Below are 27,687 nucleotides of genomic sequence, written 5' to 3' on the forward strand. Positions count from 1 at the left end.
ATGAACTTGCGTGACCTCTCTGATTCCAGGTTGGGTCTTCTCCAACAGGGGCCCCTCCCTTTAGGGAAGACTCAGCTTCCTATCCATGACAGTATGAACACACAAATTCAGCCCAGCCTGCAACTTAAAACTCACCAGCGACTTATTTCCTCTTTATTTACTCCCCTCCCTCTGTAATGATTATGATTCATATTAAATAAAGTGCCCCTATTATATTTGTCTCTGATCTGACAGCTTTCCGTCCTCGGAGCCAAAAACGCGCGTCACCTTGTTTCACTCCCACACACACACACACACACACACACACACACACACACACACGACTGCACCACAATCCTCCCCGGCCTGCAGGTGGTGTGTTTTTGAGTCTCAGATATCATGCAGAGATATTGGTGGCGAGAGGAAGTGGAACTGTGAAACTCCATCCTAAAATGACACCTCCCTCTAGTGGTAAGGACTTGTCAGTACAGTCCTGTGCACTGCAGTTGTTTGTCTCCACCAAGCCAGTCACGTTGCAGTTCACATCCCCGTCCATCCAGACTCATGTAAAACATGTAGTGACGACTTTGAAGGGATCTAATAAAAGGTATTAAAAACGTATTTTTGGGGGGATTTGTATTCACGTACAATAGAGCTGATTCTGAGATAACACAATGTTGTTGTAGCCACGGCAGGAGAAAAAAAAAACTGGAATTTTGCTGCAAAGAAGCAACAAATTATAGAACACGGATGCTTCACACACATCTTCAACTCGGCAGCGCAGCGGAACTTTACGGTTTGCACCCAAAGGTTGACGTCACCAATTCAGTATCCGACCAAACCTGGAATACAGTCACAGAGCTATAACGCTGAAGAGGGGCCCGGGTGTGTTTTTTTGCAGAACACTACGACGTCACGGTCTTGTCATCACTTCATTTGGCCTGTAAACTCCAGTAACAACGCCCAAAACGTTGGCCACCAAAAGTTTTAATCAGTTCATCCTGAACGTGGGTTGAGGTTGAGGTAATTTCTTTACATCTGGCGCAAGTTAGTGAATATTTACCAGTCAACATCTGCATAACAGGTCTGCATTCATGTGCTCATTTGTGCTTGTGCGTGCGTGTGTGTGTGTGTGTGCGTGCAGCGAGCCCTTCATGTCATGCACTTTAACATTACAAATCTGTAATGAATTGTGACCCTTGTGTGTGTGGACTCATGTCGTGTTTGGAATAACAGTATGTGATTGTATCGACTGTGCGTGTGTGGGTCCGTTTGTGTCGGTTATTGCATTCGCTGCAGCTGGTGACTGTTGCTGCTGGAGCCTTGGGCACGAGTTTTCTTCTTCCTTTTTTTTTTCACTTTTGTGCCATTGGTTGTAAAATAAAAAATAAAAAAGACCAAAAAGCTCCTGCAGGCCACGGCAAAGGGAAGAGGAAGAGGAAAGCAGACATGCAGCTCAATCGTGTCTCCAGAATGTATTTCAACTAATTAAAAGAGTAAGACGGACTAAAATATGGAATCGTGTGTGAAGTTCTTCACGTACATTTTGAGTCATACAGGTCATGCTTGACAAGACATGGGGGTTAAGAATTCAATAATTCATTTTGATTTTGAATCGGATTACAACCTGTTTCGTTATTAGTTAGATCTCTTACTGTTTTTGAACTAACACTGCACTTTGCATCACAAAAGGCTAATATCACGGAATGTACTTCAGATTTGTGAAATGAGTTTGAACATGAACACATGCCACTTCATATGAATGTGTCTCTGCATCTGTGGCAGCCTGGTTAAGTCCAGTTGGGTTGGAATCTCCATCACAAGCCCGGGGGCGTTTGCAGCAGCAGCTTTTTGATCACGCACATGGAGCAGTTTCATCATCTGTTGAATATTTCATCTCTTTTTTTTTTTCTCCCCCCCTTCCACTTACTTTGTCACTTGTTGGCTGATATAAAATTACAGGCCACTGAGAAGTAAAAGTAGGAGAGTGACAAAAAGATCAATTTTATTTTCAGGGTCAGAATAAGACCATGTGCTGAAGTGGTGGAAAAATTGCTGTCAGACAAATAACACATATGCAATATTTTTCTTATTGTGTTGTTTTGCTCTAACGGCTGTTAGAAGCCATGGGCAGATATTTGTTGATGACTTAATCAATATTATATTAAATATATATTTTTAAAATTGAGAAATAACAAAATAATGTTCAGAACCATTAATGCACTTCCTGTCTGACAAACAGGGTCACAGGATGTTTTGCCTGTGGATAATTTGTAATTTGTGATTTTCGATGTAAAGAGCTATAAGCACTTCAAAATGATTTCTGATTTCCCTCGGCCTCATTCTCATTCGTCTGGAAACTCTGAAACATCAAACGGTTCATCATCACATGTATGTGCTTTTATTGTGGAGACCTCAGCAGTGAGGTGAAATCTGTAAATGAGAGATTTGTCAACTATTTCTTTTTTTCAGACCATGTTTGGTGGCTTGTCAGCTAAATAGAAAAATATGAACCTGTGTGCCACATGAAGCCATTGAAGATTAAATTAACAGATTAAATCCATTGAACAAAAATGAAGTGCACAACTTTTTTTTTTTATCTAAACCCCTTTTGAAAACCTCTCCTTTTCTTTGGCGTCAATCATCGTTAACAAATGAATGAAAGAAAGAACTGACAACTGCGTTGGCCTTTCATGATAACATCTCCGCATCCGTGTCTGTCCGCAATCCACCTCTGAACAGAAAGAAAACCACCAAATAAATACTGTACTTTTTAAGTTTATTTCTGATCCGTTTCAGTCTCTATAACGTCATTCATACAAACTAACTAATTACATCTAAAGGTTTCCGTTTTTAAAAACAGCAAAACTTTTCAAAACAACCAGTTCGTTTTCTGTAGGAGTGATAAAACATGAATAATGTGCTGCTCTTAAATGGCTGATAGGCTGCTTAATATCCTGTGTCTCACATCAATATTGAATACTTGTCATGAGCTGTCGCCGCCCGACACAGCGACGGCCGGCCCCCCTTTCACAATCCCAGGTTTTTGCATAGAAAAACATCGACTTGTTGCTGTTGCATGATCAGAGCTTGACGCGCCCTTGAGATGCTGTATGCCAGTGGTAAAGTGTGCAAAGTGCAGAAAATGGACGGAATAAGGCAGAGAGTCGGGTCCGGAAACAGAACATATCTATCGCTCCGGCGAGATAAGGATGGGAAGAGATAAAACGGCGCGGAGATAAACAGGAAAAGGAGAAGAGGTAGCGAGAAAGGGCAAAGGGCAAAGGGCAAAGGGCCAAGGGCAAAGGGCAAAGGGAGAGGGGCGGGGTTTAAAAAGAGAGGAAAGATGAAACTTTCGGTGCCAGGAAATAATTACTTTCTAATCACCAGTCGGGAAGAGATAAGATGAAGTGACTTCATCCTGGAATCTAAATCCTTGCAACGCACCCGCTAGAGCTTTCGTTTCCCTTTTTCGCTGCCAAATGCGACAGCCTTTTAAAAACTCGTACACCAAAGGCCTCCCTGAGTCTCCGCCGATCACAGCCCATCATTAGTGTGGTAATTCCTGGAAAAAGTTGGACTCTCTTTGGAAACAGGCAACTTTCACGCACGCGCCCGAGGCAGCATTGTTCACCTACAGCTCCCGTTGATTGTCAGGTCTCTGTCTTCAGTCGCGCATCACGCGGCCCGTGGCAATGCTCACGCGAACGCTCTTTCTCCACATGCCGCTGTGAAACAGCGCCCAGCTACTGGGTCAACGCAGGACAAACTGCCTGTGTCCTTCCCCTTGGCTTCACTTCTTCTTCTCTTCCTCCGGTCTGCAGTTGGCACCGGAGATCCCGCTGTGCACGCCCTCCGCCCCAGCGGCTGCAGCGCCTTCCTGCCCCCTTTCTCCCTCCGGGATCTCCGCCTCGTCCTCCGCGCCCGAGCCCCCTGACTCCCCCGCTTCCTCCGATAGAGAGTACATCCGTCTGGCCACGTCTCCTGCGCCGGATGGGGCTTCCCCGCCCCCCCGGTGGCGTTTCTGGAACAGGCCGAAGTCAGCGATGTCCTTGGGGAAGTTTCTCCTCTGGCTCGACTTCTCGCTCGCATCGAGGGCCAGGGGCAGGAGTCCGTTGGGCAGACCGTTGGAGGCCTCGGGCGGCCTGGGCGAAGCTGCGGAGCTGCCCAGCTTGAGGATGGAGGCGGCGATCTTGAACCTGTTGAGTTTGCTCTTCACCTGGCCGCTCTGCGGGCCGGGGGAAACCTTGAGCGAGGAATGAGGGTAGGCAAGACCGGACTCCGCCGAGCTGCCGCCCGCCTTCGCCCCCTGCAGGGCGGGCTTCCCCGTCTTCATCATGCCCATCACCTCGTAACGGAAACTGGAGATATCTTGTTTCAGCTCCTGGGAGAGCAAAGCAAAGAGTGAGATCCCCCACGGTGAATTAACTAATGCTTTTCATCCACCCATTAGTCCCCGTCAGTCTCAGCTGTCGGTGTCTGCGGAGCACTCCACAGAGTATTGATTCACTTTACCTCAGTCAATACTAAGTGGATAAAGTGTAATCTATAAAAAGATGATATACAGTAATGATAGCGCTCTTCTTCTCACGAGAACGTTTTTAACAGTTTTCAAGCAATTGCTCTTCTTCAAAGATTTGAATCACAGCCTACAAATAACGCACAATGTGCCTTAACAAGCCCAGAGTCTCTCCTGCTAAATGACGATTTAGTTTTCTTTTCTTTTGTGCGTGTGGAGAATGTAATTTTAAAGACTAAATATAATGGAAAAAAGCTGTAATAAATACCAGGGAAGCACTTGGCTGTCTAGCCGCTAAATGCTCCATTATTCACCATTGTTTAAAAAAATTATATCTGTCTTCAATAAACTGAGTTTTTAGAGAATTTTTCTTGGGGGGGGGGGGGCTGCAAATGGAAAAACCTAAACGATGTGCTGGACGATGCTGTAAAGCACCGCTCTGACCGCGGACTGAGGATTCGTCACTCCAGCCGCTTCATCTTCCTGAACTTTTCTGAAATGTCTGCCAACGTTGCTTCGGACATTTTCCGTCCCCTTTTTCGTAATTTACGGGAAAAAACGTCAGAGTGAGCGCATGTGAGGATACAGCAGGGAAATATCCAGAAGACTGATGGCGAGCCAGTGGACGCACACCTCAATGGAAATTCTCCTGCTGTTGTGAACGCGTCTGACCCGGACAGTCTCAAATTCCGGAATCAAGACCCAATTTTGCAGCCATTCTCCGGACTTAATGTCTGGAAACAGCCGAGTGAACCCTTTCTTATTTCCCTTTTGGAGCCTGGGCCTACCTTGAAGTTCTCTTCAGTCAGGCCCTCCTCTGTCTTAGCGTCTCGGATCATGGCGGCCACATAACGTTTCACCAAATTCCTCAGCACCTCCTACAGTACAACAGTTGGGGGGGGGGGGGGAAAGCCTTTGAGCACAATAACATATTCTACTGAGTAAAGTAGAAAGTGTCATTTCAGTACAGTGCAATTTCGGAAGGCTTTTTAAGCTACAGCTCCCGTAAGAAGTGCAACAATAACCCCCTGCAGATGTGGACGAATAGCAAAATCCTCTACAAAGAATGTGATGAACATCCCACTGGGTGTAATCGTCCAGTCTATTGTGAGAGACATTGCATAAGCATTCTATTGACGGAGTGAAAATGAGAGTGGAGAAAGGCGGAGGGGCGAAATGTGTGATCTGTGTCGCACGCACGCGCACACACACACACACACACACACACACACACACACACACACACACACACACACACATTTACCTGATACTGATGGTTTACCCTCAGATTCTCTGCTGCTCGCCTCTGCACAGACATCAGATGCCAGAGATATTGACAATTGAGAATCAGAGTCGGAGATGAAAAAGAAAAAAAACAACGTAATTTCATCGCGCAACACATGGCCCCTGAAAGCTGCAACAGGATTCTGATCTAAAATTCTATCATTTAAAAAAGACAAATGGATTCCGCTCTTCAGGGCTGCAACAAGAGATTATTTTCATTAATCTGTAATTTTCTCTGTTAACTGATGAATGCTTTTGTCTATAAAATGCCAACAATAAACTGTGAAAAAGTGGCAGCATGAAGATGTCAAGACGACATTTTGCTTATTAATCTATAAAAATGAAAAGACAGCAAATCCTGACTTTTTGATAAGCAGAGAAAATTCTCAATAACGACTGAAATGATTAATCGCTTGTCAAAATAGTTGCCAAACTAGATCGAAATGTTAAAATAGTAAAATGTTTTACTTCCCACTTACCCCGAGCGTTCCGATGGTTTCGGTGCGCTTGGAATTCGTCCTCTTGCACACTTGCCGCTTAATCCAACACATGAGGTACCAGAAAGATTTGGGGCTGGGGACGATGTTGAACGGCGGCGGCAGAGTGGCCCCTTCCTCAAAGTAGCTCATCCACAGCTTGGTCCGGGCAAACTTCCACTCGATGTCCGCGTGGTCCTGCAAAACCGAGATTAGGGCAGGATTTTTTCAGGAAAAAAAGCACGTTTTGAATTTCATCATGTGTATGTGGAGTGCTTGCTGCTGCGCTCACAGCGATGTGCTGATAGGAGTTGTTCATCATGGCGATGAGCATGTTGAGCAGCACCACCAGCGAAATGATGTTGTAGGTGCCGAACATGGTGGCGCCGACAAACTCCGTGAACTGGTGGTCCGCGTCCACGTTGGTCACGTAGAGGCTGATCAGGCCAAAGATCGACCAGAAGAGCGACTGCAGGGTCTCGAATAACCTGCAAGGGAAAGATAGTAGGTACTTAAAGAAACATTGTGTGGAGACATTTTATGGATCATCAAGCTTTTTTATTCACAAAGCTAAAGAAAATTCAATTGCCCTCGGGTACATGGAATTCTGCCAACACGCCAGTTTCTCTTGGCAACCGAGATCTTTCACGCCTTTCGCTCCGTCTGTTTCTCCGCCACTCACTGTCACGCCATCACACATGCACAGCACACCGCGCGCCCACGCAAGCGAGTTTGAGTTCCCGTGAACTCACGTGGAGAAGGCGTTGTTCTGCTCCACACACCGGATGCCCTTGCATTTCCCCCTCTCATCGGAGGCCTTGGTCTCGTAGTAAAAGTAGAGCTGGTTGAGCCCGTTGGCGAAGGCCAGCAGGACCTGGAGCGAGACAGTGATTGCAAATAACACTCATGGGCCGGTGCACGTGTTTCGGTCCCCTCTACTGTCCCACACTGACCGCTGATGTTCCCCCCCGTGCGTGCAAACAATCACCAGGCAGTAGATGAAGAGGAACTTCAGGATGTCCAGCAGCATTCTCCCCAGAGAGATCTGCAGCGGCCCCAGGTGAGAGTTGGCCGTGAACAGCGAGATCAGGCGCAGGGAACTGAAAATGTTGGCGATGGCGAACACGGCCTCGGCTACGAGTGTCGGGTGCCACATTTCCCACTGGTTCCTCGGTTTACTGCCACTGTACTGAACGGTGGGGGAAACAGAATGCGTGGGGACAAATTGAGTGGGGACACACTGCACCTGATGGTGCCACGGCTGTTCACGGGTGGTCGGTTACCTTAGTGTAGGCTACAATCTTGAGGGAGATGGTGGCCAGGTATAGAGAATTCATGACAAAGTCCATCAGGTTCCACCAGTCGTGGACATAATCTTGGAAACCGCCGTCCCACATTTGCTTGATCTCCGCCCAGATGAATCCTAGAAATAGATTTAGTAGATAGAGATTTTCGAATCTGTCAAAACAGTTCTTGTGTCTGGCAGGCACTGATCAAATAGCATTGTTATTTTGGGAAACCATGGGATTGTGTAAAGGTCTGCGACGGCAAAACTTTAGGTGAGTGGGAGTTGAAGATGAGAAGATACAAAAGATCAGAGTCTGCATCAGAAAATATCTGGTTGTTCTATTAAGAAGAATAAGAGTCGGTGGCTCCGTGAGGCTGAATTCAGACACAGTGGCGCATTGAGCTACATGCTAACGTCAGGATGCTAAAATAAGGTCCTGATGGAGAAATTAAACACGCTGATGTCTAGCGGGTGTAATCTTTGCTGAGATACGTTGACGCGGGTCATCGTACTTCAACGGGGACGATGACACGGGCTCTCCTGCGACCCAGGAGACGTACACACCACACAGCAACATGACCCCCTGCCCTTTGGTTGGCTTTGCGATTGGATTGTCATCATCCAATCAGACTCAGGCGTCCAGACAGTATCAACATTCCTACTTGTAACTTCAGCTTCACACACAACTGTGGCAACTTAAGATTTACAAGTTTCCACATTCAACTCAGATTTGTTTGACAGATTCCTAAAGGTTGACCTACAATTACAAACGTTTGGAATTATCACATCACTTTATAAGTCCTAAATCTTTTTACCCTGAGCCCAGAGAGGATTTGCTACAGCTCTGATTTGCGGCTCCGATTCGTTTTTTTCGCCATGGCAACATCAACTGATGCTTCTGGTTATCATATTAATCAGATCAATTTTCTACACCACACAGTTGAAACATGATCCTTGGACAGTGAAGCTTCGTAAATCCGATCACAAACCAACTAAAGAGGTGTGAGGAGTTTAACGTCTCCTCCATCATCACGTGGGTGGACACCCACGTACGACCCCCGCCCCCGGCACTCACCCAGCACCCAGGGCAGGATCATCCACTCCACCGTGGTCGGCGCGGGGCCCTGCCTGTCCTGCCGGTCCTGCTCCGTGGTGACAATGTGTTGGGAGGCGAGGAGCAGCAGGAACAGAAAGGTCAGGTAGGACGACGTGTGGCAGATGAACTTGATGAAGGGCTTCCGGATGAAGAGGCCGTAGCGACTCTTCGGCGCGATGAGGTAGCAGAGCGCAAACGCGGGATAGAGGAGGCCGATGAAGACGCAGGTGAAGAACTTCCCTGCCCAGTGTCGCCGCCGCCAGCCGGGGAACTGGTCGTACCACAGGGACGCCAACAGCTGCTGGCAGTTTGGCTGAGCTACAAACTTAGAACATGAGAGAAGAGGGAAGGCAGAGTCATTCCGTTCAGCCATTTGATCTACAGAGATAAAACTTCTCATGCACTAATCCAAGCTCTGATTGCAGCATGAAAGCCTGCGGGGACACACCGTCCTCAGCCTGAGGCTTTTTAGCGGCTCTTTCCACAGAACATAATGCTCTGGTGGTGACCACATGCCAGAACTGCCACCGGCAGCAGGTTCCAAGTTCAGAGCGTAGAAACGGACAACGGGACTGCGTTGTCTGCTCAAAACAAATGTAAAGGCCAACCAACAACAGCACATGGCTTTATCGGAAGGGAAATCAGGTAGTGGACGGAAAGGAAGGCGCGCGGCCAGTGACAAGGAATCGACATGTTGTCGAGGAACTAGAGGATGGCGTGCTCAGACGACGCTCTGTCGAGTCCTTTGAGATATTATACACAGTTCTCCTTCCTGAGATGTCCGAGTGCGATTGGAACACCATCTAGAGCAGACAAGGTTTTATCTCTCACCCGCACTACAGGATTGATGTTTCACACGGGAATCAACATGTGGAAAAATATTTTGTCTTCTTCTCTGTTGTTTGGCTTGTCTGCTGTTGTCGTGTCGCCGAGGGATCGATGCCTTATGTGACGGCAAAAGTGAAAAAAAATCAAAAAAATAGAAAGAGTCAATGCTGTGATTGCTTGGTAACAAAGTGCAAGTTACAAACAATCAGCGAGGCCAAATATATATCGGTGCACGGAAACTGCAGCTTTGTTCTTCTCCGCCAAATTAGACTGACGGAGGCCACATCGACGGAGGCCACATCGACGGCCTCTGGTGATAAAGAGGAATCTGCGTTTCAGATTGCACACAAACATCTGACAGCATCCCCACGCACACTGTTGTGATACATCAACGTTATCATATCGGAGTTATGTCAGAGTCAGAGAAAGTGTTGACCGGGCTCCAGCGGGTGCCGGTTCAGAAAACTCCGCAGCCCTTGTTACCATGGGAACCAGAGTGGGGGTCTGGAGTAGAATGGCTCATATTTCCATATGGATGAGTGGAGAAGAAGACAATACCTTTTTATTCCTCCCAATGAGGAGAGAGAGAGAGAGAGAGAGAGAGAGAGAGAGAGAGAGAGAGCATTAAGATAATTGGGAGGATCAGCGATAACGCGTATTCTGACGATTAAGGAATAAAAGGGGAACGAGAACATTTTTTTTCCTTTTCCTTTTTACTTCTTTGAGCATGAGTTAATGAGGTTGTAGCCATTTTGTCTATGACCTCATTGAGTTACACTAAAAGTCTGAAGCAGAACCGTGGGTGCAGGATAAGTCTCGTAACAAAGTACTTCAGCCGAGGAAAAAATAATCAAATAAAAGAGCATACTTGAACCCCCCTCCACATTGTTTCGAACTCTACAGCAGCTCTCGAGACAGAATTGTTCTATCAACTCTCATACGCATACTTAAAAAAAAGGGGAATCTGTGGTTTTAGGGTTCGGGGTTAGTTCTTATTTCAGTTATTTTGTTCATATGATTTCATTCTACAGAGAGACAATAGACTTTTTATCAGCTTGGCTGCAGGCATTTTACTTTTTCCATCCAAACTTCAAACTACTGGTCAGAGCTAAGCAATTTCTGAGAAGTCGTAGCTATGGCAGAATAAACTCAGAGGATCATTTGCCCGGATCAAGGCCTTTATTGATTTAATATCAAATGTTTTTATTTGGCATTTTGTTTAATCTTAACTTTCCTTCATCATAACACTCAATACGACAATCTGGAAATGTATCTTCCAGCCCATCGTCCTTGGGGATAAAGCCCAAACATGTCACACCTCTGTTGTGGCACCTCCTCAACCACTTACACTCCAGCAGTAGTGTGTGTGTGTGTGTGTGTGTGTGTGTCACATTTGTCCTTATGTGTCTTCTTCACACAGTTCAGACCGAATCCCTCTGGAGCGTCTCTCCACCTTCACTGCCCCAAGTGCTTCACAGTGTGTGAGGGGACGAGTGGGTCGTCTCTGTTGCTCTGTGAGAAGATGTCGGCCCGCGGCTTCACTCACATAGAAGGTTTGAAACTGTTCGTCACTTTCACGGACACTGAGAAGAGCACGACCGGCAGCTTTTTACGTTCTTATCTCCTTTTCGCTTTGGCTAAAGTTCAAGAATTCAAGAGCCCAAGACCAGAGAATGATGGTAGAGAATGATTCTAAAATGGAAAATTAAGCTATTTCCTTATACTTCAGAAATGTACTCATTCAAACGCCAGTGATTTATACATATACACAAATTGTATGTGGTCCTACGTGGCTGAGATCATCTTTGCTTGCAAGATACTCACTTCAAGTTCAGTTTTTTTCTTTATCGTTGTTAGTATTATAAGAATATATGCACATAGAAAGTTTTCCTTCTCATTGTGGTCATCATATGTTAAATTAAAGGGGCAGTAAGCGATTCCAAAGCAATTCACGGTGTGTAAAAATCACACCGTCCGTTAGCTGTCGCTTTTGTGTGTGCGCCGAGATCAGCCCTGGCTCCGTACATGGTGCGGTCCGCACCACACAACACTGCGCGTGCAGTTTGTAAAACATCAATCGTCGACACCTACAGCCACGTGTTAGCGGGTAACACTGCAACTCTGCGGTTTGGGCCCGGTGGTTAGTGCGTCGGACACCCGTACGCACAGGTCGCGGGTTTCGCGTCCCGGCCAGAGCAGTAGAATCACAACAACAACAAAAAGAGAAACAGGCTCTCTCAAAAACCGCTTACTGCCCCTTTAATCAGATCGAGTCTCGAGAGATAATAAGTCTATAGTCATTCATAAACGTCCACATTATCACGTGACAACGGCAAAGAAAGTACAAACGGGCGCTGAAAAGTTTCACTTTTAAAATATGTAACTAGGGGTGACAAGTGTCACGCTCTATATTGTATTTGTTTATTGTAAATAATGATTTAATTATTAAGGGGTATGATTACTTAAGTTTTTTACTTTTTCCTACTCCTTTTCGCCCATAAAAAAAAAAGTATTTTATTTTTATTTTATTTTCATTCTTTTCCTCTATTTTGTTGGATATGTGTTCGACGACTGCTGTTGTCTGTTTTGTTGTTGTTGAATTTGACATGCAAATGTGTCCCTGAAAATGAGTTGCTGACATAAATGAGTAGAGAAGAAATGATCAGATTACATCAAGCACAACTTTCTACTGACACCACTGCATTAGGTGTAAATACAGACTGTCTGAACACACTGCATGGGGAACACGTTGTGTGACCTCTTTTGGTTTGAAAAAACTAAAAAAAACAAATGCATAATTTAAAAGCGGGATATTGCTGAACATTTCAGACACAGCAGAAAGAACTGAGTGCTAATGGTCCTTCCCTCCGTAACATGTATTCCTGTTAGTGTGATTTTTATGTCCATCTAATGGAGACATTAAACACATCTGAAATACCGAATTGCAGTTTTTATGCAATATCACAAGGGGGCAACGTCAAACTACAGCATTCTACAATTGATAGGTTTCCCCGGGCGCCTCTAGAATTTCACATCTTAAGGAGACAGTCTGCTTCTGCTCTCGCTGTGAATCTTCAGCGTGCTCACCTCCATTGCATCGTTAGTTTTCTCTTTTTTTGCATCAGCACAAATGAGGGCAATCCACTGTTAGAAGCCTCAGTCTGTTAAAGGGGGATAAACGGCACTTGAATGTGTTATGTGCCACCGATCATATTTATCTGATTTGACCTCCCACTGCATCAAAGCACCGACTGCTCCGGTGGCTAAGCTCTTTAGACGGGAGGCCTGTGGAGATTTTCTCTTCAGACCATTTTAGATTGTCTGCCTAAAACCCCGGGGGCACAGCAGCGGCCGCGGAAGCTGGAAAAATACACACAGATGAAAGGATAAAAACACAAAAACATAAACGGGTGTGCACACAGAGAGGAAAACGGCGCCGCAGTCTGTTCTGTCGGGGGTCAAAGACGGGCTCCCAATGACTCACTGGGACACTCGCCGTAGGAAAAAAAAAACCCCAACTGAAAAACCCAACGCATTCAGACTGAGGGTCGCACCAATTATAAGAGCTAGAGTGTGTTTTTGTCTGCTAAATCGGTGAAAGAGATGACAAAGAGACGTGCTGAGAAATGTGCTGAACATAATAACCGGCCTTTTCCAGAACAACTAAGTGTCCACTTAACCCTCGGAGCCTCGCAGGGGGCGAAACCCTGTCGGGCTTAAAGATCATCTGTCACATCTGCACAAAGCAATCCCATCAACTCCCTCCGCGTGCGTGCGTGCGTGCGTGCGTGTGTGTGTGTGTGTGTGTGTGTGTGTGTGTGTGTGTGTGTCCATATCTGCAGTAAACAACGCTGTTACAGTGCCTGTGCTACACAGAGCTAAAAAAAATAATAATCACCCACTGCAAATTCTTCATGTCATGTAAGTGTACGGTAAAAAGATCTTCAAAGCTGTAAAGTACTCCGCGCGTCTCATGTTTCTTTTTCGCCAAATCGAGGGATAGTTCAGAACTATAGATGGACGTGGCACTGGCAGTAACTTGAATGTATTTTCACAAACGGTTGAGCTTATTCCAAAATTCTCTGCACATGCTAAAACCAGCAACGATTACTGCATTGCTGAATACTCTTTAAATTGAATTCTGCTCTGTGTAAAATTGAATCTTCCACTCTAATAAGATTATCTAGTTGTAACTTTAATTTAAGAACATTCTTGAAGCCAATTTTGGATTTTCATTTGTCGCTGGGAAAAGAAGACTTTGAGGATTCAATAACAGAGAACGATGATTTTATGAGAGAGATCTTTTTTTTTTTTTTTTTACATCAATCACACTACAACACTGCTAATAATTTCTGGCAACACACACACACACACACACACACACATGTTTGATGTTGATTTACTTTATATTCAGCGAGAACGTCTCAGCAGAGGGGTGCAGTGAGATGACCGCGCTCCCAATTGTTTCTTTTTCTGACTCAACACGGTCGTCTGTCCGAGCTGTCGCTCCTGGTTGGAAGGGAGAAGGAAACTGCAGTGTAACAAATCGAGACTACTACAGGAAAGTCATTCTTCTCTGACAACCCGAGCGGAGCTCCCCGCAGAAGACAGCTGAGCGGGAATACAAGCCGCTCCTGGGAGTAATGTGTCCGTCCCGCCTCTCGATCGTTTCCGCTTCACCTCAGTATTCAGCGGAACGATTGTGTGCTGTAATATCACTTGGATTTGTGCTTCACCTCAGGAGGCCTTCAACTATCCAATAACTTTACGATTTAACAAAGCCAGGCTTCCAATATCTTCCATTAACACCCAGAAAAAAGCAAAGCTCATGCATTAGATATATTTCTGGTAGCCGTGTGTAATGTGATTGGAGCCATGACTACAAAAGAGGAGAAAAGTCAATGCAATATAATCACTCAAAAGACATTTTCCATTACTCATCAGTCACAATTATCATTCAACTGACTGCATTTAACCAACTTTGAAGAGAAAAATGCCACAAAATCTAGAGACACATCGCTTATGATCAAATAAGTTGCTGAGGGTTTGTATAGCAGGAGCACACATTTGATTAAATACTTACAGGAATAAATACAGGAACTAAAATGCACCTTTAACTGAGCTTATTTGCATACTAATTGTCCACGTCTCTGCTCGCTGGCAAAGCATTTATCACACACCGGAATCAAAAAAGCATCCAATCGGTGGACTGTAAAACAGAATTATTTAGAAACGCTTCGAATGCAAGTCAGGTCCTGCAAAGGTTGCTGAATAAAACTGTGTGCTCGGCGCGAAAACTGAAAGTGGACCGCGGAAGTAATCAGTGCCTCTGATTACCGAACGTTTTCCCCGCATACATTCCTGCAATAGGCTGCAGTGAAAGACAGGGTTAGGGGGCAATTTCACATCTCGTTCAAACTGAATTGTACTGCCACAATCTAAACATCGAATCAAGCATCACCTTGCAGCTACAACACATTGGTGAAGCTCCCCCCTGTCTGTCTGTCTGTCTGTCTGTCTGTCTGTTTCATATCAGCAGATTCATATCAGCAGGCAGCAGTGACACCTATATGGGAAGACACCGTTTTGGCTTGCAGTCTTCCCCAGGCGACAAGTGGCACAAGTTGTACAGTATCGTGTAGCAAACAAAAAGAGGAGAGAGCCAAGGAAAAGCGTCGTGAATACTTATATATGAAGCAAAATTAAATGGCCACAAAACTGGGATAGTGCATTCCTATATAACCCGCTCAGTCTTACGTGAAAGAGGAGGATATCCCCTTCCTCACTCCCATTACTGAAGAACTTAAAGCACCAGTTTCTCTCTCATTCTTGCGTGCACCTGGTTTAATGAGTGATGTGCAATGGCCGTTTGACTTTTTTACCTCTTTTTGGTGGTACTTGATGGCTAGTTTGAGTCTCGCCAGGTCGTTGTTGCTCTCCTCCTCCAACAGGCTGATATCGTCCCGGTAGTTGAGGATCATCTCCAGCTCCCTGGAGCTCCTCGTCTGGTCCAGGAGGTCCTTGGCGAACTGTTTGCACTGCTGCGACAGCTCCTCGTACTCCGATTTGAACTCGTTCTCCACCTGAAGGACACGGGCGGAGTGCACACCGAATACAGGCGTCTGTAAACATCCAAGAGCCGGGAAGAAGCTGGCGGCCGGAACAAAAAATCCATACTTCAGGGAAGGTCTTTGAGGACAGGTTTGTCGAGAAAGTCGTGTTTCTAAAGAAAAACCTTGCCTCTGGCTATTTTGTTTCATGCAGCTGTTTTCCGACTTGTTCACATATTCATATTCAACTTTTCAAATGTAATCTTACACATTATATGTCAAAATGTATGTAAACTGCATCTGCTGCAATCAGTGTCCACACTGATACACAGAGAGCATCCGTCTTGAAATATTTCTGCTTTGCATCCATGAACGATCTTCGGATTTCTATTAGCTATGAAGCTTCACTACAAAATAAAATGATTATCTTTGGGTTCCATAAAATTGTAGCTGAAGATTACCAGAGATTTATATTAACGCTTTCACAATAAAGCTCGCCTAATAAACTGACAAACCACCGAAGGTCAAATAACAGCATCGTAACATACAGTTTTGTATTTTCAGTTCTTCAATTTCTGTATCAAAATGGCGATGCTGCGGCTCCAGTTTGGCGGCTGCGTGGCTGCCGTGTCCCTCACCTTGCTGAGCTCCTGCAGCTCCCAGCTGAGCCTGAACGCGGTGAGGAAGGGGTCCTCGCTGGAGAGCGCAATCAGGGAGGGACTCGACAGCGCTTTGTAGATGTTGAGGCGGGAGCGCGAGTGCCGCAAGCTGTCCACGTCTGAGCTCGACACACACTCCACGCAGTTACAGCGCACCTGCAACACCGCCCCCCCCCAACAAAGAAAGCATGGACACATTTAGTGAAGCTCTCCTGTGTTTGGTAATAGCAATGCGTGTGCTATATCTATCGGCCTCTATTCTGATATTAGCTGACGATGTGTTTAATGAATAAGACTAGGTGAAATACTTAGTAGTATGGATACTGTAGTGATCTTGTGTATTATCTGAGTGACTTAAAAAAAATGCAGTGGAACTCTGACTTTTTGTTGACATTTTGGATACATGTGGTTTCGAATCTGATAATAACAACTAAATTAAAAAAAACAAAGACCTGGTTAGAGACACGTGGTTTACCGACCTCATGTGGCTGCGGCATGGACACGCCCTTCTGCACCAGCAGCTTGATAATTTCATAGTTGTTGGTGTGTGCAGCGAGTATGATGGGAGTGATGTCGGGGGTGAAGTCCGAGAACTGCTTGTCCAGTAGGATGGGAGGAACCTGTCAGGGCGAGAGGAGAGCGAGCAAAAGCTTTAATCACATACACTGCATATTAATTAAACCATGGGCCATGGAGTACCCCCCCCCCCCCCCCTCTCCAGTCAGGTTTAAAGACATGCTCAGAGCACAGTAATTGGTTTGGTTAAACACAGAACCTCTCGTTCACCTCAGAGAGCAGTTTAAATGTCTCTACGATGAAGAAAAAAATGGAAGAAGCACGATCGAGAAAAACAGCCATATGGCTTTTGGGCAGTGAAGATACCGGTGAGTAATTAGCAAAGTTGCGGACAACATGTCATCCATATCGAGGCCGCCGTAAAGGGCACAGGCCGCGGCGCAGTGAAAAGCAGCAGCAATATTTCACACATTTCAGGGGGGAATCATTAGGCCCGGAGAGAAGCTCACTCGGCACAGACCCTCTTATCGCCGACCGCGGCTCAGCCCGTTGGCTGTCCGCCATGTCACTCAGTGGCAAGACAGTGGCTGCGGGCGCCGGAGGCACACGCTGCCCCTTTGCACTGCTTTTAGTTGAATGGCCACTATCTGATATCTGTGGCGAGGGAGCAAGGGCGGAGAGAGCGGGGATGGATGGTCAGAGAAGGGTTTGAAAGATAAGAACCAAACGTGCAAGGACCTATCCAGCAAACAGACGCAGAGGCAGGGACGGATAGATAATGAGGGGCCCGGGGTGCCGGTGAGAAAGCTCTCAACGCCACCGGCGGTAAACGCCTCTGTACGCCCACACTGAGTAATTAGACCTGGTCAGGTTGACAACAGGTCGAACTCACAGGTCACACAACTCCAATAAGTACCAATGAGAAAGACGACAGGCCACGTGGGCGGACTGTCGATGTGATAGAGAGGGAACTCTCCATAACTACAGGGAAGTCGGGGAAACAGCATCTGAAGCTATAAGCTAAGTTAAAACGCTCTGAGTAGTCTTGGGTTTGCGGGCCTCTACACAAAGATATACAAGAATATATTAAGATTGCTGTACTTTTTAATCAATACCTCCTCGGGGTTTAGTCTGACCAAAACCCCTTGGGTCAAGGTATCAACAAGGTCGTAAGGATTCTTCCTCCGAAGACCACGAATGTACAACATTTTGTGGTGTGTATATCTTACCAAAGTTCACTACGTAGATTTCATGTGATTAATTAATTCAAAATGCCTTAAAGACAACATATGTAATTGCAAAAGTCTGATATTAGACAAGATCCGAATAGGCTGCACTGTAGTTGTTCCAAAAAGGATGATTCTCTTCAAAGTCGTCTATTATAAGTACGAACAGAAATAGTACCAGAGATGCTCCGCCACCACTACTCTCCAAGGAACTAAATATGAGGAATAGTTATCCAGGGGCCTGCTTCGTGTCCTCAAAAACATTTCATCATATGCTGCACAACCAGAGTCATTTAATCATGCGGACATCGGCTCCTTGTGTAGTTTGCTCTCTCTCGGAGCAACAGTGCATCACAAAAAGTGTCGGAGTTGTCATATTTTGCAGAGGAGGGTGATCTAATAAGCTTTTATGCTCTGTCCTCCATGTGGGAGGAGGAGGGACATCAAATAATCTACATCAAACAGCCTTGGCCCGTGCCCAAGCCTGGAGCAGGAGCAGTGCAGGCTGGTCCATGTGAAGCCACGATAACAGCGGAGATAGGAATCGGAGTCGTAGCCCACTTGTCCGCGTAGTGCACGTCTGCTACTCATGTCACAATGAGGCATCCACCATCAGCGTATTGATTTGAATATGCAACATCACACTGTGCTTTTGCCTTTGTTTACACTGTGTGCTCCCTTTTTTTTTTAAAGGCCTCCCCATTGGTTGCCACCTGTCACCATAAAACATCACAAACGTTTTTTTTTTTTATTATAAAGCTGCTATATAAAATGGGACATTGTTTTTTGAATGACACTGCGAAAAACAAGCTCAAGTCTTTGTGGATTTACTGCAGGCATGATAAAGCTTACTTTACACCATGCTGTGTGGGAAGAAGAGGGGATTCGCTTACATAACTATCTTCATATGCACACGCAATGAAGGCTGCACAGAAACCCCCAAAAAACGACTGAGCAAAGTGTGCCGCGAGAAGACTGATGGAAGACGGAGAAACAAAAAAGTAGACGATAGAAGACGGCGGGGGAAAAAAGCAAAAGCACAGAAGCACCCGCAGTCTCCTTTAATTAAGAAAAAGTGTGAGCTCCAGCGTCTGTGCCAGCCACAGATGCATATCCGCACCCGGAGGGATAATATGTGAAGCTATTCAAAAATGCCACGGCACCGCTTGGTGGAAAAAAACAAACAGGCCACAACACACACGCGGGATTCATTTTTACAAACACATCATTCAGACGGCCTCGCGAAACAGAGGGACGAATGCACACAGCTCCAGCAAAGCATAAATTGAATCCCATTTAAAAGAACTGAATAAATGAATCACAGACGACGCCGGCGACAGATAGAATGCACTTCGCCCAGACAGCTTTTTAAAAAAAATTGTATTAATACAATCAATGAGCTTCTCTCGGGGAGATTTGGCAGTGATCTATTTTCACAATCTACTCATGTGATGGGGGGAGGCACTGTCTAACCGAGACACGGCGGTAAAGAGGCGATGTAGCGGCTGATAGATGTCACAGCGAAGGGGTTCGGACGGCGAATTCGGGGGCTTCTGCCTCTCAGTCTCCACCGCATCCATTTAACAAACAAGCCGCCAGACCATCTCTTGTGCTCGTGCTCTATTTTGTTCTCTGATGTGTTTTCCTTTTTCTTGTTTCTAACTTTAGAACCCCCCCCCCCCCCCCGGTTTTCTAACGGCACACAGCAGGAAGACAAATACTACCTCCCCTACAGTTGATCAATGAAGCCCAAAAAAACATGTTCATGGTGCATTACGGCTGATGGGGAGCGGAGACGAAGGGAAGCGGGTGATGCATGTGTGCGTGTGTGTGTGTGTGTGTGTGTGTGTGTGTGTGTGTGTGTTCCAATGTGAACAATAGATGTGTGGCAGGAGCACCTAAGCGAAAAGAAAACTCTCTTTGAGTGGAGAGCGATCAGTGCAAAGGAGCAGCGAATCTGAAATAAAGTAGACTGTTTGTTTTGGATTACAGTAATTAAAGCATTAAAAGCAGCACTTCTCATCAGCCAGGAGGAGGGGTCTGATTTTACGACAAACCAATCGGAATCTTTTCAAGGTTAAAAAAAAAAAAAGGAAACATTAATACGCTCGATATTACAAAATTAAATTATACACCATCATTTTTCTTGGCGGACATGCTCATTTCACTTCTTTCAGTAAGACCTGTCCCCCTTTAAAAAAGAAAAGAAACAGTTATGCAAACGGCTTTTTAAGCGTGACTGTTGTTGCCAACAGTGATGGGTCAATTATTTTGGATGGTCCAAAAGGCTCAAACGCAAACTGCACACACACGGCAACACAATGTCTAGCAGTATTTTACTGACTGACGCGGCGTCCCATCACTCAGTTCCATCCAAAGTTACTCCTGTGATTTGACATTTGGGCCACTGTTCATTTGTTATATGAACGATTATGCATACGTTTTAAGAATCGGCACAAAAAAAAACACACACGTCTTGTGAGTGGCTCTGTACAATGTGCACTGGCAAAACTGGCACAAAAATTAAAAAAAAAAAAAATATTGATGCCAAAATTACCAAAACATGATGATAGGAAAAAGGGACACAAAAAGTAAAAGTACATAGGTAACAATTGTAGTTCCTCAGATATTCCTCAGTGATGCCCCCCAAGCCTCACGAATAAAGCACGCCTTAATCTGAAGCTATGATTCAATTGCCCCCCCGCCTTGCTTCCCGCCTCACCTGCATGCCGCCGCTGGGCTTCTTGTGATTCAGCAGCAGCTCCACCGCTCCCACCACCTCCTTGCGGATGGCGTGCAGCAGGGCGTCGCCGACGTACACGCTGAAGCTCAGCAGGAGCTCGATGATCTCCAGGTTCTCGTTCTCGATGGCGATCAGCAGAGCCGTGCGGCCCAGGGGGTCGATGCAGTTGATGTTGATCTTGAAGTAGATCTCCGCCTCCTGAGCAAAATGAGGTTGAAGAAACCACCACAACGTGATTGGTGGGGTCAAATACCCACCGGTGCAGAATTCACATTGATTTTTCGAGAGGGGGGAAGTCTCTTCACATCCTTAAGATCTGACAGAGCAACTCAGGGGTACAGCGGTTTTTGCTCCGCTGCTTCGTCTCTGCGACGGCGACGACCACATCCCCTCCTAACCCGGCGATTTCACACATCGCCGTGTTTCAAAGGTTCTGAGGCAGAACCGCTGCTAGCGTGGAAAAGAAAATCTTTACAGAGCCGGTGCAGTGGCAACGGCTTCTCGTCTCTGCTCTGCCCGCTTCCTGCGGTTCAAGGCTTTGTCGGTGTTAACCACTTCTGACTCAACACACCTGAATCGGTCCGCAGTTGCATTGTGGGTAACGTAGGTGTCGACATGTCGAGGAGGAAATCGATGAGACGATATATCTCCGGTTCTGCTGCATTGATTTTGAGCCTTCTACTTTTAATCTGTCCATCATACGTTGTGTGTGTGTGTGTGTGTGTGTGTGTGTGTGTGTGTGTGTGTGTGTGTGTGTGAGTGCTCTTAGTAGAAGCTTTGGTGGTCATATCTGTCTTTATACGGCACATGTGAAAACAGTGTCTTCTTTAGTTTGCGTATGGGAAAATAAGGAGGAGTTAACTCTGGAATGTTATTTTTTTTAAATGGGTTAGGGTTAATTAATTCCATCCATCTCTAAATGGACAAGCCATGCACAATTCAAATGCTGTCCCAATGTGTCTCCTGCCATTTGTAGAACACACTGGGATCCAAAGTACAGCTTAAAGCTAAAGCTTTTTCTTTTTACTGCTTCTTATCTTGGTTATTTTAATTACTACGTGATAAAACTTCTACTCCCCCCCCCCATAATTTTAGGCATCCCTGGCGCCCAATATTTTGTGTCTACTAAAGGTCTGACACTTGGTAAATAAAGGCCCCAGATGTTGTTGGAAATGAGCAGCTGCACATCTTACCCATGAGTCTTTATCGTTTCTCTTTTTTCTTGTCTTTTTTTTTTAAATCAGACCAATAAGATTAAGGATTTAATATCCATCCATCTGTCCATCCATACTTTAGTGAGTCAGTGGCAGCATTCATTTATCCATTCACCAATCAAATTATCCCCCCCCAGCCCCAACACACACACACGCACACACACACACACACACACACACACACACACACGCTCACACGCACGCACACACACACACACACACACACACACACACCTCCAGAGCATGTTTGACACTGGCATAGTCCCCCTTCTCCACAGCTCCCAGGTAGGCTTTCTCCAGCGGCGACAGCTCCGACTCGGACCGCACGATCCTCAGCGGGATGCGGTCCCGGTACGAGGAGCTGCTCGTCCGCCGATAGTAGAGCTGTGACATCTCCCTGGGTGTTTGGCTCACCAGCACCCTGCTAACACACTGCTACGGCTGCGGCCAGGTGAGCCAGGCAGGGGGGGTGCACACTAGAAAGTACAGGGACAACGGTGTTATATAGGGAGACGGCATGAGAAAAGATGGGTAAGAGAAGAAGAGGAGACGGGAACAGAGGTGCAAGGATTATACAGACAGAGATGAAGTATGTACATTATCCATGGAAATTAATAACATGATTTACTGTTAAGTCTTTCCTTATGATTACTGTCTGAGGTCTGATTTGCAAATTGAAATAGTCTACTAATATATGTTTACTGCAGGTTGATCCCCTTTTTTTCTTTTTTTACAGTGAAATACATATTGACATTGAGCCCTGGAGCATTTATTGCCTCGCTATTGATCTCCACACACCTTAGAATTGCACGTGTTGCAATTTTTTGTGATAAACTCACAAGGTTTTAAGCCCTGGACACATAAACACCTCACACGACTCGCAAATCCAAACTAAACCAGAAAAAAATCTTTAGCCAACGAGCTTTAGTCAATGTCATTGGCGGTGCTCTCTGATTGATTGACAGCAGTTGACTTATGGGTTGCCTGGTGACAGCAGAATATGGCGCTCCCAGCTTTTTTCTCGCTTGCGCTGCTTCCGAAAATAAACCCCTCGCAGTGACACAGAACCGTGTTTGTCCCCCCCTAACAAGGTAAAGGCGAAGTTCTCTGGGTCCTCTGGACGGAGAGCTTTGGCAGTTCGTCGTGCTGAAACGAATACAGTCCAACTGCAACAAACTACGTCCTCCAAAAGGATCACACAACTGGATCAACACCTCGGTGAAGCAGATCCGACAGAAGATGAAGACAGGGTTTGTGTTGCAGGACTGCAGATTGGTGTAACTAATAAAATGAGAATATTACTGTAAAATTTAAAACATGAATAGAAGATGAAGGGATAATTTTATATGATGTTATTTTATGTCACTATAAGCACATGCATAAACACTTCAGACCATGCAACAATATTCAGGGCCTCATTCTATAAACACAGCTGAACAGATGCACAAAAAGAAGTGAATATAAACACGAGGGATTAGCTAATGCCCTTTCAAAACACCGGAGACTGAGAGGACAAGGGGAGGGTGCGGTGCCGAGGCTGAAGAATAAAAGAGGAGCGGAAAAGTTTAAATGTTTCTCATTATATAGAAGAAAGCACTTCAAGTGGCCAAAGTGTTTCTCCTACAACCGCTGTGTCAGGAGAACTCATTACCCCTTTGTATCTCCATCCTCGAAAAATAACGAGTGCATTAACAGACTCACTGCAACCCCGGTTAAAAACGCTACAGCAAATCCTTTGATAACTATATACATATGGAACACAACACGTTTGCTTTCTTGCTTGGAGTTAAAGGAAAACATTGATCCCACTCTCACATGTGCATGGTAAATATGAATTCAGAGCCAGCGTCGGTTGGCTCCGTTTAGCGCAAGACAATAGAAAAATCCATCTCCTTTGAAGGGGAATAAAACGGGTAACTGATTAACCATCACATCTTGTTAGTGCAATCTGCATAAAAAGTGTAAAAACAACACGTTTCTTTTTTCTGCTTGATTATTTCTTGGCCAGCACGCACACGTGTCCCGGACTCTTTGGCCTCATGACTGCGGACTTCAGAGGGAAAAAATCGAGCCCATAATTGGACTGCATTAAATCCTGAAATGCTTTGTAACAGCAATAATGTAATGACGGCCTGTCAAAACAACCCCACAATGCATTGTTTTCACTTAACAGCGGGTTTATTAGTGAGGTGTGTCCCCAGTCGCTTCCAGTCTGTGGCTAACCGGCGGCCGGCAGTATGGGAAGTGGTATCCGACTTTCAATCTGACTCACAGCAGGAAGGCAAATAAAAATATTGCCCAAAATGGCAAACTATTCCCCAAAAGGTGTTGTCACGATGCTCAGGATGGCAAGATGGCCGAAACGCAGATAATAACGCCAAAGTGGGGCGATATTGAAGGAGCAATGCCCTGTGAGCGGGGGGTTCCTATGGCAACTTCCCTTTCACATGATGTCACCTTTCATCCCCCCTCACAGTCGAGGTGCCACTTAGGTGCTGTAGAAATGTCTCACCTCCTTCCACTAGGAAAATTAACACCAGCAATCATCATGAAAAAGTACAATCTGCTCCGAAACTTCTTCCTGTATACTGGGCATTGGTTTGACAGGGCCCCTTTGTGCAACAGTTTCACTGACCACATGGGGAATAACACGAGTGAGCATCGTGCACCGCGCGGAGAGAGTCAGTGTAATACAGTAGGAAAGACTATTTCTTAAAGGTGCTTCATATTTTCTCTGCCACGGAACATGGCTTCTTGCCAGAAGTGCTAGTGTTGTGTGGTCGCCCGCCAAGAAGAGCTGCCGATGTTCACATTGGCCGGCAATTGCGAAGAAAAACAACTTGATAGTTTTATCCTCTAACGTATGTTTCCTACATTTACTCATAGTCAGTTTCACTTGAATGGTTTCATTGCTCCACTGAGAGTTTTATGTCAATTCCTGTTGGGCAGATCTTGGATATCAGGTCACATCATCATATGGGCGATGTCACCTGCGGCGCAATAATATGACTTGTTCTGTTCTTGTCATATCGCCATTCCTGAATAAACGCCGGGTTGACTGTTGATTGTGAAGTTGGGACACCCACCAAGCAGAAACACCATGTGTGGATGGTCTGCTCATAGGTGCTATTATTGAACACACACACACACACACACACACACACACACACACACGGACTTGTTTCATTGAATCAATGCATGATCTTCAGATTTGGAGAACACTGCATACTGTGGATGGGCTCTCCGTGCAGCACCTGCACTGTGCTTTATACACCCAGAGTAAGACAGTCATAAAATTGTCAGCGATCACTAATCGACACAAGACAACAGGTAATTGGCTGACAGTGGCACGTGCGAACTCACAGGTGAGATGTCTGACATTTCTATTTTCTCTGCGTCTGTGGGCGAGAAATGCTCCAAAGGGGGAAGCGCATGGATAAAAATAAAGATGGCTTTTGAGATAAAAGAGGACGACTGTACTCTTTGTGCCAGCTGGGGTCCTTTCGTGCTGAGGGACCCTAACGGCGCCCAGTGACATCATTTATATTTACGGTTTTGGCTCCTCGTCGCTGGCGTTGTTGCCAAAAAAAGATGCGAATTTCCAGGTGCAAAGGAGCGAGCAAACTAACCTTTGGGATGTCGGGCATTGGGACTTCTGTAGAGATCAGCTGTCTTCCTTCTAGAGAATATCCCGAGACCACACGAGGACTAGTGAAACAATGAGGCGTGAAGCTTTAAAATAATTTAAAAAAAATCATTAAACCCAAAACTTCTTGAACGTAGCATCACCCAGATGTGAGAACTGCAGTGGACCTGCACAGGGACGCTGCTCGTCGACGTGTTGGTGCCTCGTTGTGATGCCAGTCCGTCTCTCTCTCTTGGCTTTTGTTTGTTTGTTCTTTTGAATCTAGTCCGCATTTTCCATTCTCGTGTTGACAATATTCCAACCGTAGATCCGGATTCGGTCAGTTTTGATCACGACTTCCCTCCGCTCGTATTTCGGGGGGAAGAGAAGAAAAGGCGCAGACCGGCGCGCACCGCAGTCAGCTGGCCGCGCAACAAAATCCTGGAGACGGACGAAAATACGCGGCAGCGAAGTTTCCCCCGGTGGACTCCCACTTCCAGTTTGCCCTCGGGGTGTGTAGTTTATCCACCGATGCTCACTGCCCACTCGACTCATCCACCTGTTGGGGGTCGAGACGCAGAGCGGGCCAGATGCCCGGCGGGAGGTCTGCGGAGTGGCGCGCTGCTGCAGATTTCGCTCGTGCGCATTTGGAGACGCATTGGGCGCCGTGGCACTGCAACGAGGTGGGGAGCAGCCTCAGTCTCAGGGAGAAACTCAGCCAGACACGCAACCTGCAGACAAAAAAAAACAAGCACCACACTCGATATTGATTCCAGAATTCCCGTTTGGCTTCACTTGTCTCAGGGGATGACATTTTGTAAGATTGAATATGTAAGTGCGTTCCAAGAGCCTCATAAGCGACTTGAGGTGATTGATTTGCACTGCACTTCAAAATCATCACATACCTCTTTGCCATCTTTAATCATAAAGACAATAATGCATATAACCTGTGTGTGTGTGTGTGTGTGTGTGTGTGTAAAGCATGATGTTCTACTTCTTATCGATATTCATCCAAGATAAACATATAAGACAGGGGATATTCATAGGATATTCATAAGGTTTCTAATGCATGTTAATTATTAATATTGAATATTATATAAATCTGAAAATGTTTTTTTTCTTGCAATCTGAAACAACAGGCTTAATTACGGAAGAGTATTAGGGCCAGGCTTAAGGCGAAAAGGGGGGGGGGAGTATTGTATTTCTTTTTTTTTTTACATTTCGAGAATTAAGTTGAAATCTCGGGGTGAAAGTCGAAATGTCAAGAACAAAGTCGAAATCTCAAGAATAAAGTTGAAAATATCGGGAATAAAGTCGACATGACGTAAAATGAAGTCGAAATGTCGAGAATAATGTGAAATAGCCCTGAACGATCGAGTCGTGGTCCCAGTTCAGCTGTCCGACATCCACGTTAACTAACGTTAGCGAAGCTACGCTAGCTCTGGTAACTGCGCGCCTCTCAAAATTACATTAACGGTTGTTTGCAATTGAAGGTTCTCGCGTCAGGAGGACACACGCTGACGTTCATGTGCAAACACCCGTTGTCACCGCGTCGTTTCTTCCAGATTCAGCTCGTCAGTAATATTATCGCAACTCGCGACTTCATTCTCGAAACAGTATTTCAACTTTATACTCGACATTTCGACTTTATTCTGGTTCTTCTCCTTCTCTCCCCTCCTCTTTCTGTTTGTCTGACTTCTATACGCCATGTTGATGTTGTAAATTCTTCCTAATAGTGTGTAATGCTGTTGAATATCCACTGACATGTTTATAGAGTCTCCATGGCCAGACTCATTCCTTGTGCCGCCCCGTGTGTGTGTGTGTTCGTGTGTGTGTGTGTGTGTGTGTGTGTGTGTGTGTGTGTGCAAGTTTATGTTGGCCGTTACAGTGAAATGTCACTGGGAAGACATTTTTGAACACAGAGCCTTTGATAACTTGCATTTTGTAAGGCTAGACATTGCTTGACAGACATTTGTTTGTGTTAATTTGACAGATTATGGATTTATAGGTTTGCACCATACTGTTTATCCTCTTTCTCATTTGCTCATTATCAAGATAATCATCCCAAACTCTTCACTCTCTGTGTGTTACAATATGTACAGTAATGTATATGGCCTTCTTTGGGGGGATGATGCATGCTGATAAATACTGCAGAGGCTTTAAACACACACTGTACCGATTTAG

General features: G+C 45.5%; 1 protein-coding gene across 1 annotated transcript; it reads right to left on the bottom strand.

Moving 5' to 3' along the window:
* Window positions 1-2,741: 2,741 nt before the first annotated feature.
* On the bottom strand, window positions 2,742-26,260 carry LOC118301419 (short transient receptor potential channel 4). Its single transcript, XM_047330588.1, has 15 exons — window positions 25,508-26,260; window positions 22,113-22,354; window positions 20,644-20,862; window positions 16,659-16,799; window positions 16,159-16,335; window positions 15,353-15,553; window positions 8,622-8,967; window positions 7,542-7,681; window positions 7,247-7,447; window positions 7,011-7,132; window positions 6,551-6,746; window positions 6,262-6,456; window positions 5,763-5,804; window positions 5,287-5,376; window positions 2,742-4,363 (listed from the first exon to the last, which is right to left on the bottom strand). Exons 2-15 carry the CDS (start codon window positions 22,269-22,271, stop codon window positions 3,773-3,775), a joined length of 2,820 nt encoding a protein of 939 aa, XP_047186544.1. The 5' UTR covers window positions 22,272-22,354; window positions 25,508-26,260; the 3' UTR covers window positions 2,742-3,772.
* Window positions 26,261-27,687: the final 1,427 nt, after the last annotated feature.

Source organism: Scophthalmus maximus, chromosome 2, assembly GCF_022379125.1.
Source record: "Scophthalmus maximus strain ysfricsl-2021 chromosome 2, ASM2237912v1, whole genome shotgun sequence".
NCBI lineage: Eukaryota > Metazoa > Chordata > Actinopteri > Pleuronectiformes > Scophthalmidae > Scophthalmus > Scophthalmus maximus.

What these genes read in the sequence shown, in the direction of transcription:
- LOC118301419 (XM_047330588.1), bottom strand. Translation starts at nt 22,271, where the DNA reads ATGTCACAGCTCTACTATCGGCGGACGAGCAGCTCCTCGTACCGGGAC. An exon ending in AGCCCAGCGGCGGCATGCAG is followed by an intron (nt 16,800 to 20,643) that starts GTGAGGCGGGAA and finishes TCGCCCTGACAG; the next exon opens with GTTCCTCCCATCCTACTGGA. An exon ending in ACTCCTATCAGCACATCGCT is followed by an intron (nt 6,457 to 6,550) that starts GTGAGCGCAGCA and finishes TCGGTTTTGCAG; the next exon opens with GACCACGCGGACATCGAGTG.